The sequence below is a fragment of the Pristiophorus japonicus genome, chromosome 3, assembly GCF_044704955.1.
Source record: "Pristiophorus japonicus isolate sPriJap1 chromosome 3, sPriJap1.hap1, whole genome shotgun sequence".
Taxonomy (NCBI): Eukaryota; Metazoa; Chordata; class Chondrichthyes; family Pristiophoridae; genus Pristiophorus; species Pristiophorus japonicus.
In genome coordinates, this window is record NC_091979.1 from 315,393,019 (window position 1) to 315,410,227 (window position 17,209).

General features: G+C 45.8%; 1 protein-coding gene across 1 annotated transcript in view; it reads right to left on the bottom strand.

Moving 5' to 3' along the window:
• rnls (renalase, FAD-dependent amine oxidase) overlaps positions 1 to 16,560 on the bottom strand; it is a 219,958-nt gene extending 203,398 nt beyond the window's left edge. The window contains 2 exon segments of the mRNA XM_070876896.1: positions 576 to 681; positions 16,349 to 16,560. Of these exon segments, the coding sequence (XP_070732997.1) occupies positions 576 to 681; positions 16,349 to 16,466 (224 nt within the window). The 5' untranslated portion in view covers positions 16,467 to 16,560.
• Positions 16,561 to 17,209: the final 649 nt, after the last annotated feature.

Sequence of the window (17,209 nt, forward strand, 5' to 3'; positions counted from 1 at the left end):
TTCCAATTGACCCAGCATCCACAGCCTTTTGGGGAGAGTTATCCAGATTTCCATTACCCTTTAGTGAAAAAGTGCCTTCAGATTTCTCTCCTAAATGGCCGAGCTCTAATTTTAAGATTATGATGATGTGACAGTTTTACATCAATTCTGCTTCTTTATTCAACTCTGAGTGCCTTCCAAAGGGTATTGTAACTGAGACCTTTACATGAGAAAATGTTCACAAACAAATTAAAAAGGTTTGGTAACCACGTGATAGAAATCATGTGGGAACACACTTCTGTGTGAAAGTACTCAGTGAAAATGACTCACCCACTTCTCTCTCTCCCCGAACAAAATCAGGTTTTCGAAGTCAGTGTTTATGCAGAGAGTGTGCAGACATCAAAAACCGTACCAAATCATGAAAAGTTGCTGTAATTTTATCAGCTTGTTTTTGACATTTATCCTCACCCTGGTGAAAGATTAGCCTCGTCCAGCAACAAATAACAATTAACATTCTTAATAATGCAAACCTAAATTGTGACGTGTTTATCTCCTGTGGGACTGAATCCCCTGCAATAAAGAACCTTTTCAAGTACCTCTGATGCTTTTCTGCATAATATGGAGTTACTGTAATGTATTGTGCTCCCAAGTCAGCTGTGCAGTTTGGGTCGTGGGGACTTCTGCTTGTGTTCATTCTTCCTCCTTAAAGCAAAAACGTTTGGTGTTTAGCAGTGGCATTCCCTACGATCTTACAGAACTTTACATTCTTAGAGCACTCACACCCTGAACTCGGGAAAACACAATTCAAGCACACAAGAAATCATCTGCATCTGATACTATCAATTCACAATCTGGACAGTATTTCTTTGGCGATGCCATTAATACTACTGATCAGATCTACAATTGGAATGATGCAGTTTGTAATACAATACACAGAGGTAGCAAAGAGGAAAATATCTAATAAGACGATTTTGACACAGGCAGCAGTAAAGATGGCTACATTTTGGTGACATGGCCAAACAGTGGATTTTAGAGTTAGGTTAGGGTGGTACAATCTAGCAGCAATTTTGATACATTAGTTACATGCTTTCTACAGGGAGGTACTGAAGTTACACATTCTTTACACCATGCACCAAACAGAGATGAAATCACAGTGTACTTAGTTACTCACGGTAATCTTGCAAGAGCCATGTTGCCTGTATAATGTGGATAAATGTGAGGTTATCCACTTTGGGGACAAAAACACGAAGACAGAATATTATCTGAATGGTGGCAGATTAGGAAAAGGGGAGGTGCAACGAGACCTGGGTGTCATGTTTCATCAGTCATTGAAAGTTGTCATACAGGTACAGCAGGCGATAAAGAAGGCAAATGGTATGTTTGCCTTCATAGCTAGGGGATTTGAGTATAGGAGCAGGGAGGTCTTACTGCAGTTGTACAGGGCATTGGTGAGGCCTCACCTGGAATATTGTGTTCAGCTTTGGTCTCCTAATCTGAGGAAGGACATTCTTGCTATTGAGGGAGTGCAGCAAAGGTTCACCAGACTGATTCCCGAGATGGCTGGACTGACATACGAGGAGAGACTGGATCAACTGGGCCTTTATACATTGGAGTTTAGAAGAATGAGAGGGGATCTCATAGAAACAGACAAGATTCTGACGGGACGGGACAGGCTAGATGCGGGTAGATTGTTCCCGATGTTGGGGAAGTCCAGAACCTGGGGACACAGTCTTAGGATAATGGGTAGGCCATTTAGGACTGAGATGAGGAGAAACTTCTTCACTCAGAGAGTTGTTAACCCGTGGAATTCCCTACCGCAGAGTGTTGTTGATGCCAGTTCATTGGATATATTCAAGAGGGAGTTAGATAGGGCCCTTATGGCTAAAGGGGATCAAAGGGTATGGAGAGAAAGCAGGAAAGGGGTACTGAGGGAATGATCAGCCATGATCTTATCGAATGGTGGTGCAGGCTCAAAGGGCTGAATGGCCTACTCCTGCACCTATTTTCTATGTTTCTATGTTTAGAAACCCTGCTCCAACATACTCCCCGCTGTTCCTTCAGCTGCCACTGTCTCTGGGTCATACCGCAGTAGGGAACACTATCAGAGTGAGAATATCCTGTGCAATATATATAGCGCCATCTGTGGACTCCTGTGGCACTGCAGCCAGTGCTGTTTATAATAAAGGGAACAGGTCACCTGACTGACTGGTGAGTTCCGGTATGTTCTGCCATCTTAAGGCTGTGCGTGTTTCTGTGAGTTACTGAAAATATAACTGTTACGTCTTGAATAAAGAAGCTGACCAGATACTGTAAGAAAGTAAAGTGTGACTGTAGTCATTTATTACAGGTCTCCAGAGTGCCTCTCCAGCCTGTGAGGCCTCCTTATGTACAGGTGCTCCCAAGGGATTGTGGGATCCCTTGGGACTCCAGGGGATGAGCCCTCTGGTGGTTAAACATGGTATTTACAGGTTTACACGTATAACAACACTCCCCACCCCAAAGTCAAAAGTGTAACTATTTACAAGGTAAGTCGATCTGGGGCCTTCCTTTCCCTGGTTGATCATCTCGGTGCAAATGCTGGTTTTGGTGAGTTGTTTGTTGGGCCCTTGCTGGGCTGCTGCGCAGCTGGCCTTGCTGGGCTGCTGGGTGTGCTGAGTCCTGCTGGGCTGCTGCAGGTGATGGTTCTGCTTCATGGCCAACCGCTGGGTCGGTTGCCACACGTGTGTGTGTTGGGGGGTCGAAAAAGGTAGAATCTATTGTGGGTTGTTCTGGATAGTCCGTGAATCTGAGTTTGGTTTGGTCCAAGTGTTTCCTGCAGGTGAGTCCATTTGAAAGTTTGACCTGAAACACCCTACTCCCCTCCTTGACCACGACAGTGCCAGGAAGCCACTTGGGACCTTGTCCATAATTTAACACAAATACAGCATCATTAATCTCAATTTCGCGTGACACATTTGCACGATCATGATATGTATTCTGTTGAAGCCGCCTGCTCTCGTGTAGATCAAGATGGACTAATGAGAGCCTTGTCTTAAGTGCTCTTTTCATGAGCAGTTCAGCAGGAGGAACTCCAGTGAGCGAGTGGGGTAACTAAGCAGGACTCGGGATAGGCGAGTCTGCAGTGAGCCTTCACTTACCCTCTTCAAGCTCTGCTTGATTGTTTGCACTGCTCGCTCTGCCTGACCATTGGACGCTGGTTTAAACAGGGCAGAAGTGACATGTTTGATCCCATTGTGGGTCACGAACTCTTTGAACACGGCACTGGTGAAGCACGGCCCATTGTCACTCACAAGGACATCAGGCAGGCTGTGCGTGGCAAACATGGCCCGCAGGCTTTCAATGGTGGCAGCGGACGTGCTTGCCGACATTATCTCACATTCAATCCACTTGGAAAATGCATCTACAACCACAAGGAACATTTTTCCCAAGAATGGGCCTGCATATTCAATATGGACCCTGGACCATGGTTTGGAGGGCCAGGACCATAAACTTAGTGGCGCCTCCCTGGGTGCATTGCTTAACTGTGAACATGTGTTACATTTGTGCATGCAGGACTCTTAAGTCTGCATCGATACCGGGCCACCACACGTGGGATCTGGCTATCACTTTCGTCATTACAATTCCTGGGTGGGTGCTGCGGAGGTCACTAATGAAAGTGTCCCTGCCCTTTTTTTGGCACCGCGACCCGATTACCCCATAGGAGGCAGTCTGCCTGTATAGACATTTCATTTTTGCGCCGCTGGTACGGCTTTATTTCTTCCTGCATCTCTAACGGGACACTAGACCAACTCCCATGGAGCACACAGTTTTTTTACTAAGGACAGTAAGGAGTCCTGGCTCGTCCAGGTTCTAATCTGTCGGGCGGTAACAGGTGATTGCTCACTCTCGAATGCTTCCATTACCATAACTAAATCTGCGGGCTGTGCCATTTCCACCCCCGTGCTGGGCAATGGCAGCCTACTGAGAGCATCGACACAGTTTTCTGTGCCTGGCCTATGGTGGATGACGTAGTTGTATGCGGACAATGTGAGCACCCATTTCTGGATGCGGGCCGATGCATTCATATTTAACCCCTTACTTTCAGAAAAGAGGGATATAAGTGGCTTATGGTCGGTTTCCAATTCAAATTTGAGCCCAAACAGATATTGATGCATTTTCTTTACCCCATAAACACACGCTAACGCTTCTTTTTCGATCATGCTGTAGGCTCTCCCAGCCTTAGGCAGACTTCTGGATGCATAAACAATCGGTTGCAATTTCCCATATTTTTAGCTTGTTGCAATATACACCCGACACCGTATGACGATGCATCACATGGTGGTACCAAACGCTTACATGGATCGTACAACACAAGCAATTTGTTTGAGCATAACAGTTTCCTTGCTTTCTCAAAGGCATTTTCTTGGCTTTTACCCCATATCCATTCATCTCCTTTATGCAGTGGTTCTAACATTGTGCTAAGACCCGGTAAGAAGTTACCAAAGTAGTTCAGGAGTCCTAGAAACGACCGCAGCTCCGTCACGTTCTGTGGTCTCGGTGCGTTCTTGATTGCCTCCGTCTTCGAATCGTTGGGCCTGATGCCGTCCGCCGCGATTCTTCTCCCCAGGAACTCCACTTCAGGCACCAGGAAAACGCACCGAGAATTTTAACCTGAGCCCCACACAATTAAGCCGACTAAGAACCTCCTCCATGTTCTGCAGGTGTTCGACAGCGTCCCGACCTGTAACCAAGAAGTCATCCTGGAAGGCCACGGTGCGCGGGACCGACTTCAGCAAGCATTCCATGTTCCTTTGGAATATCACCGCAGCTGATCAATCCCAAATGGGCATCTGTTATAAATGAAGAGACCTTTGTGCGTGTTGATGCAGGTGAGGCCCTTCGATGGTTCCTCCAGCTCCTGCGTCATGTCAGCCGAGGTCAAGTCCAGCTTCGCAAATGTTTTTCCTCCCGCCAGCATCACAAATAGGTCGTCTGCCTTTGGTAGCGGGTATTGATCCTGCAGGGAGAAACGATTGATAGTTACTTTGTAATCACCACAGATTCTGACGTTGCCGTCTCCCTTGAGGACTGGAACAATCGGACTGGCCCACTCATTGAATTCGATCGGCGAAATGATGCCCTCTCGGTGCAGCCTGTCCAGCTCAATCTCCACCCTCTCTCTCACCGTGTACGGTGCCCCTCTCGCCTTGTGGTGGGTGGGTCGCACCCCCGGAATCAAGTGGATCTGCACTTTTGCTCCTTGGAACTTCCTGATGCCCGGTTCGAACAGTGAGGGGAACTTGTTTAGGACCTGGGCACATGAAGTGTCGTCAGCGGACGAGAGCGCTCGGACGCTGTCCCAGTTCCAGCATATCTTTCCCAGCCAGCTCCTGCCGAACAGCGTGGGGCCATCGCCCAGTACCACCCAGAGTGGTAAATTGTGCATCGCCCCATCATTGGAGACCTTTACGGTATCACTGCCGATTACGGGAATCAGTTCCTTTGTGTACGTTCTCAGTTTAGTACGAATGGGAGTCAGGACTGGCCTTGAGGCCTTGCTGCACCACAATTTATCGAAAGTCTTTTTGCTCATTATGGACTGGCTCGCGCCCGTGTCCAGCTCCATTGACAGCGGGAGTCCGTTTAATTCAACCTTCAGCATTATCAGGGGACATTTTGTGATAAATGTGTGCACCCCATATACCTCTGCCTTCTCAGTCTGAGGCCCTGGTTTGTCATGATCCACCATGGATCTGTCCTCCTCTGCAACATGGTGGTTTGAAGGATTAGCAGGATTTGCAGCTCACCTGCACATACGTTGGAGCTGTTCCATTGTTCCACAGCCCTTGCAAACGTATCCTTTGAAGCGGCATGAAAGGAACCGATGATCAACTCCGCAGCGCCAACAAGGTGTTAATGGCCTGTATTCACCACCCTTGATGGCGGACTCTGAGATATCTGCGGACGTGCAGCTGCAGGCATGTGGGGCCTGTCCTGTACGTTATGATTCAAAAACAACATTACTTTTTCACAGTACTTGCAGCAACACTTGTGCGCTGAGAGATTTGTTTGGTATTGTCACTGGTGGCGATGAACGCCTGGGCTACAGACTAAGTTTGCAAAGTATTACTTCATGGCCAAGTACAAAGAAGTCCCTGAGCATGTGCTCCAAGTGTCTTTCAAATTCGCAATGTCCTGCAAGGTGCCTTAGCTCGGCGATGTAGCGAGCCACTTTCTGGCCTTCAGACCTCTTGTACGTGTAGAACCGGTACCTCGCCATCAGTTCGCTTTCCTTTGGATTTAGATGCTCCCGGACCAGTGTGCACAAATCATCGTACGACTTCTCTGTGGGTTTCGCTGGAGCATGCAGATTTTTCATGAGGACATACGTTGGTGACCCACAAACGGCGAGGAGGATCGCCCTTCATTTGGCAGAGTTTGCTTCATCTTCCAGCTCGTTGGCCATGAAGTATTGGTCGAGTGGCTCCACGAAGGTTTCCCAATCATCTCCCTCCGAAAATTTCTCCAGGATGCCCATGGTTCTCTGCATTGTTGCGATGGGGTTCGTCATCTGTATCTTGTCGCCGGTTGTTATGTCTTGAATAAAGAATCTGACCAGATACTGTAAGCTCAAAGTAATGTGTGACCATAGTACATTATTACAGGTCTCCAGAGTGCCTCTCCAACCTGTGAGACCTCCTTTTGTACAGGTGTTCCCAAGGGATTGTGGGATCCCTTGGCAATCCAGGGGATGAGCCCTCTGGTGGTTAAACATGGTATTTACAGGTTTACATATATAACAATAACAACGGCGGCGAAGATGGGATATAACTAATAGAGTAGACAAGGGAGAACCAGTGGATGTGGTGTATTTGGACTTTCAAAAGGCTTTTGACAAGGTCCCACACAAGAGATTGGTGTGCAAAAAAATCAAAGCACATGGTATTGGGGGTAGAGAACAGGTTGGCAGACAGGAAGCAGCGAGTCGGAATAAACGGGTCCTTTTCAGAATGGCAGGCAGTGACTAGTGGGGTGCCACAGGGCTCAGTGCTGGGACCCCAGCTATTTACAATATACAACAATGATTTAGATGAAGGAATTGAGTGTAATATCTCCAAGTTTGCAGATGACACTAAGCTGGGTGGTGGTGTGAGCTGTGAAGAGGATGCTAAGAGGCTGCAGGGTGACTTGGACAGGTTAGGTGAGTGGCCAAATGTATGGCAGATGCAGTATAATGTGGATAAATGTAAGGTTATCCACTTTGGTGGCAAAAGCACGAAGGCAGAATATTATCTGAATGGCAGCAGATTAGGAAAAGGGGAGGTGCAAAGAGACCTGGGTGTCATGGTACATCAGTCATTGAAAGTTGACATGCAGGTACAGCAGGCGATGAAGAAGGCAAATGGTATGTTGGCCTTCATAGCTAAGCGATTTGAGTATAGGAGCAGGGAGGTCTTACCGGGTGAGGCCTCACCCGGAATATTTTGTTCAGTTTTGATCTCCTAATCTAAGGAAGGACGTTCTTGCTATTGAGGGAGTGCAGTGAAGGTTCACCAGACTGATTCCCAGGATGGCAGGACTGACATATGAGGAGAGACTGGATCGACTGGGCCTGTATTCACTGGAGTTTAGAAGGATGAGAGAGGATCTCATCGAAACATATAAAATTCTGACGGGGCTGGACAGGTTAAATTCAGGAAGAATGTTCCCGATGTTGGGGAAGTCCAGAACCAGGGGACACAGTCGAAGGATAAGGGGTAAGCCATTTAGGACTGAGATGAGGAGAAACTTCTTCACTCAGAGAGTAGTTAATCTGTGGAATTCTCTACCGCAGAGAGTTGTTGATGCCAGCTCATTGGATATATTCAAGAGGGAATTAGATGTGACCCTTACGGCTAAAGGGATCAAGGGCAATGGAGAGAAAGCAGGAAAGGGGTACTGAGGTGAAAGATCAGCCATGATCTTATTGAATGGTGGTGCAGCCTCGAAGGGCCGAATGGCCTACTCCTGAACCTATTTTCTATGTTTCTATGTTTCTAGCATCTGTGGCTCTCGTGTTGCACTGTTCAGCCACCAAAGAACTCACTTTAGGAGTGGAAGCAAGTTTTCCTCGATTTCGAGGGACTGCCTATGATGAGTTCACTATGACATATCTAAGGAGATTAAGCTAGCATGTGATGCCTCTCCGTATGGAGTTGGGGCAGTAATCTCTCATGTATTAAGTAGTGGGGAGGAGAGACCAATTGCGTTTGCTTCACGCACACTCGGTGCCAGTGAGAGTAATTATGCGCAAATTGAAAGGGAAGCTTTGGCATTAATTTTTGGGGTCAAGAAGTTTCACAAATACTTGTATGGTCGTAAGTTTACCATTGTTACAGACCATAAGCCCCTAACAGCAATCCTCCATCAAAAGTCCCCAGTTCCAACATTAGCTGCAGCCCGAATGCAGAGATGGGCTTTGATTTTGTCAACATAGAAACATAGAAACATAGAAAATAGGTGCAGGAGAAGGCCATTCAGCCCTTCTAGCCTGCACCGCCATTCAATGAGTTCATGGCTGAACATGAAACTTCAGTACCCCCTTCCTGCTTTCTCGCCATAACCCTTGATCCCCCGAGTAGTAAGGACTTCATCTAACTCCCTTTTGAATATATTTAGTGAATTGGCCTCAACTACTTTCTGTGGCAGAGAATTCCACAGGTTCACCACTCTCTGGGTGAAGAAGTTTCTCCTCATCTCGGTCCTAAATGGCTTACCCCTTATCCTCAGACTGTGACCCCTGGTTCTGGACTTCCCCAACATTGGGAACATTCTTTCTGCATCTAACCTGTCTAAACCCGTCAGAATTTTAAACGTTTCTATGAGGTCCCCTCTCATTCTTCTGAACTCCAGTGAATACAAGCCCAGTTGATCCAATCTTTCTTGATAGGTCAGTCCCGCCATCCCGGGAATCAGTCTGGTGAACCTTCGCTGCACTCCCTCAATAGCAAGAATGTCCTTCCTCAAGTTAGGAGACCAAAACTGTACACAATACTCCAGGTGTGGCCTCACCAAGGCCCTGTACAACTGTAGCAACACCTCCCTGCCCCTGTACTCAAATCCCCTCGCTATGAAGGCCAACATGCCATTTGCTTTCTTAACCGCCTGCTGTACCTGCATGCCAACCTTCAATGACTGATGTACCATGACACCCAGGTCTCGTTGCACCTTCCCTTTTCCTAATCTGTCACCATTCAGATAATAGTCTGTCTCTCTGTTTTTACCACCAAAGTGGATAACCTCACATTTATCCACATTATACTTCATCTGCCATGCATTTGCCCACTCACCTAACCTATCCAAGTCACTCTGCAGCCTAATAGCATCCTCCTCGCAGCTCACACTGCCACCCAACTTAGTATCATCCGCAAATTTGGAGATACTGCATTTAATCCCCTCGTCTAAATCATTAATGTACAATGTAAACAGCTGGGGCCCCAGCACAGAACCTTGCGGTACCCCACTAGTCACTGCCTGCCATTCTGAAAAGTACCCATTTACTCCTACTCTTTGCTTCCTGTCTGACAACCAGTTCTCAATCCACGTCAGCACACTACCCCCAATCCCATGTGCTTTAACTTTGCACATTAATCTCTTGTGTGGGACCTTGTCGAAAGCCTTCTGAAAGTCCAAATATACCACATCAACTGGTTCTCCTTTGTCCACTTTACTGGAAACATCCTCAAAAAATTCCAGAAGATTTGTCAAGCATGATTTCCCTTTCACAAATCCATGCTGACTTGGACCTATCATGTCACCATTTTCCAGATGCACTGCTATGACATCCTTAATAATTGATTCCATCATTTTACCCACTACTGAGGTCAGGCTGACCGGTCTATAATTCCCTGTTTTCTCTCTCCCTCCTTTTTTAAAAAGTGGGGTTACATTGGCTACCATCCACTCCATAGGAACTGATCCAGAGTCAATGGAATGTTGGAAAATGACTGTCAATGCATCCGCTATTTCCAAGGCCACCTCCTTAAGTACTCTAGGATGCAGTCCATCAGGCCCTGGGGATTTATCGGCCTTCAATCCCATCAATTTCCCCAACACAATTTCCCGATTAATAAAGATTTCCCTCAGTTCCCCCTCCTTAATAGACCCTCTGACCCCTTTTATATCCGGAAGGTTGTTTGTATCCTCCTTAGTGAATACCGAACCAAAGTACTTGTTCAATTGGTCTGCCATTTCTTTGTTCCCCGTTATGACTTCCCCTGATTCTGACTGCAGGGGACCTACGTTTGTCTTCACCAACCTTTTTCTCTTTACATACCTATAGAAACTTTTGCAATCCGCCTTAATGTTCCCTGCAAGCTTCTTCTCGTACTCCATTTTCCCTGCCCTAATCAAACCCTTTGTCCTCCTCTGCTGCGTTCTAAATTTCTCCCAGTCCCCAGGTTCGCTGCTATTTCTGGCCAATTTGTATGCCACTTCCTTGGCTTTAATACTATCCCTGATTTCCCTAGATAGCCACGGTTGAGCCACCTTCCCTTTTTTATTTTTACGCCAGACAGGAATGTACAATGTCTGCCATTGTCCATCCACAGTCAACCCCTTAAGTATCATTCGCCAATCTATCCTAGCCAATTCACGCCTCATACCTTCAAAGTTACCCTTCTTTAAGTTCTGGACCATGGTCTCTGAAATTACTGTTTCATTCTCCATCCTAATGCAGAATTCCACCATATTATGGTCACTCTTCCCCAAGGGGCCTTGCACAATGAGATTGCTAATTAAGCCTCTCTCATTACACAACACCCAGTCTAAGATGGCCTCCCCCCTAGTTGGTTCCTCAACATATTGGTCTAGAAAACCATCCCTTATGCACTCCAGGAAATCCTCCTCCACCGTATTGCTTCCAGTTTGGCTAGCCCAATCTATGTGCATATTAAAGTCACCCATTATAACTGCTACACCTTTATTGCATGCACCCCTAATTTTCTGTTTGATGCCCTCCCCAACATCCCTATTACTGTTTGGATATGATATTGAATACAGATGATCAGCTGATCACAGTAATGCTGATACAATGTCTAGATTGCCTTCCCCATCATAAGTTACACCCGATAGGGAGGAAGTGTTTTATTTTTCATATATTGATGAACTGCCAGTCACAGCTGAAGAGATTGGTAGAGTAACCAAACGTAACCCAGTTATGTCAAACTGTATGATTATATTGCAAATAGCTGTCCAAACCAGGAAACAGACAAAGATATTCATCCATTCTTCATTCGTAGGAATGAATTATCAGTCGATAAAGATTGTATCATGTGGGGTGCAAGAGTGGTTATACCAAATAAATTCAGGTCCAAATTATTAGAAGACCTCCATGACCAGCAACTGGGAATGTGTTGACCAAGAGTTTTGCACGCAGTTACTTATGGTGGCCAGGTCTTGATAAAGATATCGAGTACATCATCAGTCAGTGTACGTCATGTCAATCGGTAAGCAAGACACCACCATCAGTACCATTACAGCCATGGAAAAGGCCTCCCAGGGTGTGACAAAGGCTCTCTATCGATTTTGCTGAGCTAGAAGGACAATTGTTCATTGTGATTGATAGCCATTCGAAGTGGGTTGAAGTGTTTCCAATGTGGAAAATAACAAGTAAAACATTAGACATTTTATGAAGATTATTTTTTTCATTTGGCCTCCCAGAAGAAATTGTTTCTGATAATGGACCACAATTTTGTTCAGAAGAACTTGCATAGTTCATGAGCAAAAATGGTGTGAAACATACAAGGTTCCTCCATACCATCCTGCTTTAAATGTTGCAGCAGAGTGCACTGTACAAATAGTAAAATGTGCCCTCATCAAACAGATGTTGGATGCAAATCCAAAGAAATGACAGTTGTCATTGGACCACAAATTGGCTAATTTTCTAATTATGTATCGTAATACTCCTCACACAACTACTGGTAGAACACCAGCAGAGTTGTTTCTCAAACGACAGCCAGGAACCAGAGTCTCGTTGTTAAAACCAAACTTGGCACAGTCCGTACAAGAGACACAATTAAGACAGAAAGAGAATCATGGTAGAGGTAGAGTAAAAGAGAGAAGTGTGAAATTAAATCAGAAGGTGAGAGCGAAGGATCATCACCATAAATGGTTAAAGTGGTTACCAGGAAGAGTGGTGAAGATATGTGGTCCTCGCACATATTTGGTCAAGATGTTTGATCATGGACAGGTTAGGTTTGTTCATATTGATCATATTTTACCTACAGACGTGAAAGTAGTTGAAGGTGGGAATGATTCAATTATTTCTGACTCATCAGATAGTTTTGATACACCAGTAGTATATCCTACATCCAATGTACTGGAAACAAATCCAAGAGAAAGTCAGATTTTAAGTCTGAATCCAAGTCAGGCAGACAAACAGTCTGAAGTTAGAGAGAGTTCAAATGGAAATCAAGGACATTCCTTGGAGGAAAACTTTCCTCGGGATCAGCGTTGAATGAGTTTAAATTTGACACCATGTTTGGAAGGTTCTGTTCGAGAGCGAAGGTATCCTCTTTGAAACAGAAAACAAGTGGCTAAGCTTGATTTGTAAATATGGCAAAATAAGTCCATATCTTTTGTTATGTATAGCCATGCAAGTTATGTATGATGATTGTTTTGTTATAATTACTTCTTCATTAAAGAGGGAGAAGTGTAATATATATAGCTCCACCTGTGGACACCTATGGCACTGCAGCCAGTGCTGTTTATAATGAAGGGAACAGGTCACCTGACTGACTGGTATGTTCTGCTGTGTGTGTTTCTGTGAGTTATTGAAAGTATAACATTCTGGAATCCTCATCACCAATGGAATCAGTCTAGATTGGCTGTTGGTATATCCCTGCCCCTGTAAGTCTCTTACTCACTGCATGATTGAGGCTGGGAGTCAGACAACAAGTGTGACAACAGTGGGGGATAGTAAGGATCTGGGAGTTGGTCCAAAGTGGCCATGGAACAGCGAGAAGAATCTCTGAAGTGGATATGAGACAACTCCAAATGTTAATAAGTACTTGACGATTTTGACAAAAACATGAAAAAGCATTTGGCAAACAAAATAAAATCACTTCCAAAAGTTGCAGAGTGTCACTAACACAGGATATCATTGTGGTGAAAGTCACACATGACTTTTGGCATCTAAACATCCAAACTAGTATGTCTAGTATGTCTGCGCTCTCAGGTGGATCTAAAAGATCCCATGGCACTATGTCAAAGAACAGGGGAGTTTTCCCATGGTGCCCTGGCCAATAGTTATCCCTCAACCAACATCACTAAAACAGATAATCTGCATCTCACATTGCTGGTTGTGGGAGCTTGCTGTGCGCAAATTGGCTGCCGCTTTTCCCACATTACAACAGTGACTACACTTCAAAAGTACTTCATTAGCTGTAAAGTGCTTTGGGACATTCTGAGGTTGAGAAAGGCGCTATATAAATGCAAGTTCTGTCTTTCTTTTTATGGTCAAACACTTTGTTCATGAAGATTATGCTCCATTAATTCAAAGGTATGAAGGGTCACACTCAACATTTAACTTGTCTTTCGCCTTCAGATGCTGACTGAACTGCTCTGCATTTCCATCATTTTTTATTATTGTTCCATAATGGTATTACTTGACATTTAATCATTAAAAGTTACTTTTCCACACTCTTCCATACCATACAGAGTGACCAGGAATTATTTGGCTGCTGATGGGAGCAGTAAAGGAGGCCTGAGCTCCTTTAGAGTGGGTGTGAATTAATCCACAATTAATAGGGATCTGTGGGAATGAGAGCTGTACCCTTTGGAAGATTTTACAACTGCAAAGATCTCTGCAGTAACACACTTACAATAAACACTGCTCTGCAACATTAAACTACGCTGTGAATCTCTATCAGAAATCAGTGGGCGTGCAGCCGAGTTAGGTACGACATGTTGCATCATACTCTTTCTCGGGGTCATTTTCATTTCAATGAAGTGGCAATATCTGTCTACTTGTAAATAGTGAGAAAGTCGTAATGCAACAAGTTCCCTGTGAAAGGGCAAATGATAAATGAGCAGAATAGGTGAATCTCAGCATAATTAAGGCTATAAGATTGAATTCTGTTAGAAATCTGTTGGTCCTGAGTTGCCTGAGTAAGAATGGAGACCACAATGGGAGTTTGTCAATACAAAACTGTGAGAAAATACAGTACAATAATACATTTCTACATGACCAGATGATTGCAATTGCCAGTCAATGCAGGAAAAGGTGTGCGACATGGTGAAGTGGTAAAATTACATTTAAAGCCATCAATTAAATTGCCCGATATGCAAGCCCAGATTTTAACCTAACATGCCTGTGGGAAGTCAATGGGGTGTAAAATCAGGCTGGATCTAAAAAGGACGTTTAACCAGAATCCGTCCCATTCCCAATGGGTGTGTTCGGTTAAAATCAGGGCTATTGAGGCAGTGCTGCACTGTCAAAGGTTCCCTCGTTTGGATAAGATGTTAAACCGAGGCCCCATCTATTAGAAGAATGGCAGGGGAGTTCTCCCAATGTCCTGGCCAATATTTTATTCCTTAATCAACACCATCAAAACAGATTATTATATGGGATTTACAGCACAGAAACAGTCATTCGGTCGAACTGGTCTATGCTGGTGTTTATGTTCCGCACAAGCCTCCTCCCTTACTTATTGCTGTTTGTGGGACCTTGCTGTGCGCAAATTGGCTGCTACGTTTTCAGAATGGCAGGCAGTGACTAGTGGGGTGCCGCAGGGCTCAGTGCTGGGACTCCAGCTATTTACAATATGCATTAATGATTTGGATGAAGGAATTGAGTGTAATATCTCCAAGTTTGCAGACGACACTAAGCCGGGTGGCGGTGTGAGCTGTGAGGAGGATGCTATGAGGCTGCAGGGTGACTTGGACAGGTTAGGCAAGTGGGCAAACCCATGGCAGATGCAGTATAATGAAGATAAATGTGAGGTTATCCACTTTGGTGGCAAAAACACGAAGGCAGAATATTATCTGAATGGCGGCAGACTAGGAAAAGGGGAGGTGCAACGAGACCTGGGTGTCATGGTTCATTCGTCATTGAAAGTTGGCATGCAGGTACAGCAGGCGATGAAGAAGGCAAATGGTGTGTTTGTCTTCGTAGCTAGGGGATTTGAGTATAGGAGCAGGGAGGTCGTACTGTAGTTGTACAGGGCCTTAGTGAGGTCTCACCTGGAATATTGTGTTCAGTTTTGGTCTCCTAATCTGAGGAAGAACGTTCTTGTTATTGAGGGAGTGCAGCGAAGGTTCACCAGACTGATTCCCGGGATGGCAGGACTGACATATGAGGAGAGATTGGATCGACTGGGCCTGTATTAACTGGAGTTTAGAAGCATGAGAGGGGATCTCACAGAAACATATAAAATTCTGACGGGACTGGACAGGTTAGATGCAGGAGGAATGTTCCTGATGTTGGGCACAGTCCAGAACCAGGGGACATATTCTAAGGATAAGGGGTAAGCCATTTAGGACTGAGATGAGGAGAAACTTCTTCACTCAGAGAGTTGTTAACCTGTGGAATTCTCTGTCGCAGAGAGTTGTTGATGCCAGTTCATTGGATATATTTAAGAGGGAGTTAGATATGGCCCTTACGGCTAAAGGGATCAAGGGATATGGAGAGAAAGCAGGAAAGGGGTACTGAGGTGAATGATCAGCCATGACCTTATTGAATGGTGGTGCAGGCACAAAGGGCCGAATGGCCTGCTCCTGCACCTATTTTCTATGTTTCTAAGTTTGCCTATTCAAGACAGTAACTGCACTGCAAAAGTGCTTCATTGGGTGTGAAGCGCTTTGCGTTTCAAAAGGTGCTAAACTTGCTGGGCTATGGGAAAAGGGCGAGGGGAGTAGGACTGGCTGAAATACACTTGCAGGGAGCTGGCAGAGTTTCGATGGACCGAACGGCCTCCTTCTGTGCTGTCACCATTCTATGACTCTTTGATTCTACGATACAAGTTCTTTCTTTCTTAATGTATTTCATAATGATGTTACTTCATGGAATCAATCACACAGTGAAAGGACATTCGGTCAAACGTGCCTGCGCTGGCTTCTTTGAAACTTTATGCCACTTTTTGTTTCTTTTGGATCACAATATGAAAGTATGTGAAACTACTCCCTGAATCTGAGTGACAACCAGGGCATGAGCCAGGTTAAAGGTGAAGATTAAGCTGAATCTGCCCTGACTATTTGCACTATAATTTCCACTCTCCCTGCGCCTGCCAATTTCAACACAGTGAGCAGAGGCCGCCTAGCGGTGAGGTGTCGCATGTGCAGCCTGAAAATCCCCTATTGAAGCCATTGACCAGGCCCCGCCCCCAGGACTGTATCAATTACTGACACTGACCTGCGCCTCTCGCTTTGTCCCACACCATTACTTGCAGCTTGCTCGACAACTCTCTTCGGAACAGGGAGGCGCACAGGCTGCCCGTGAGACCCGCCCCAACGATCAGCACCCGAGCCATGGCCCCAGCCTTTCAATCCGGCTTCAGATGGTCGGCACGTCAGCACAGATCCTTCCCCACCCCACCACACAGCACGACTGCTGGCGCTGTCCGAGCAAATCTTTACCCGGGGATGACTGACACATCACACCCAGCACCCAGGAACTGCTCACACGTCACACCCAGCACCCAGGAACTGCTCACACGTCACACCCAGCACCCAGAAACTACTGGCACGTCACACCCAGCACCCAGGAACTGCTCACACGTCACACCCAGGAACTGCTCACACATCACACACACCCAGCACCCAGGAACTTCTCACACATCACACACACCCAGCACCCAGGAACTACTGACATGTCACACCCAGCACCCAGAAACTACTGACACATCAGACCCAGCACCCAGGAATTACTGACATGTCACACCCAGCACCCAGGAATTACTGACACATCACACCCAGCACCCAGGAATTACTGACACATCACACCCAGCACCCAGGAACTGCTCACACATCACACCCAGCACCCAGGAACTATTGACACGTCACACCCAGCACCCAGGAATTACTGACACATCACACCCAGCACCCAGGAATTACTGACATGTCACACCCAGCACCCAGGAACTGCTCACACATCACACCCAGCACCCAGGAATTGCTGCCACATCACACCCAGCACCCAGGAATTACTGACTGGCACACCCAGCACCCAGGAATTACTGACACGTCACACCCAGCAACCAGGAATTACCTACAC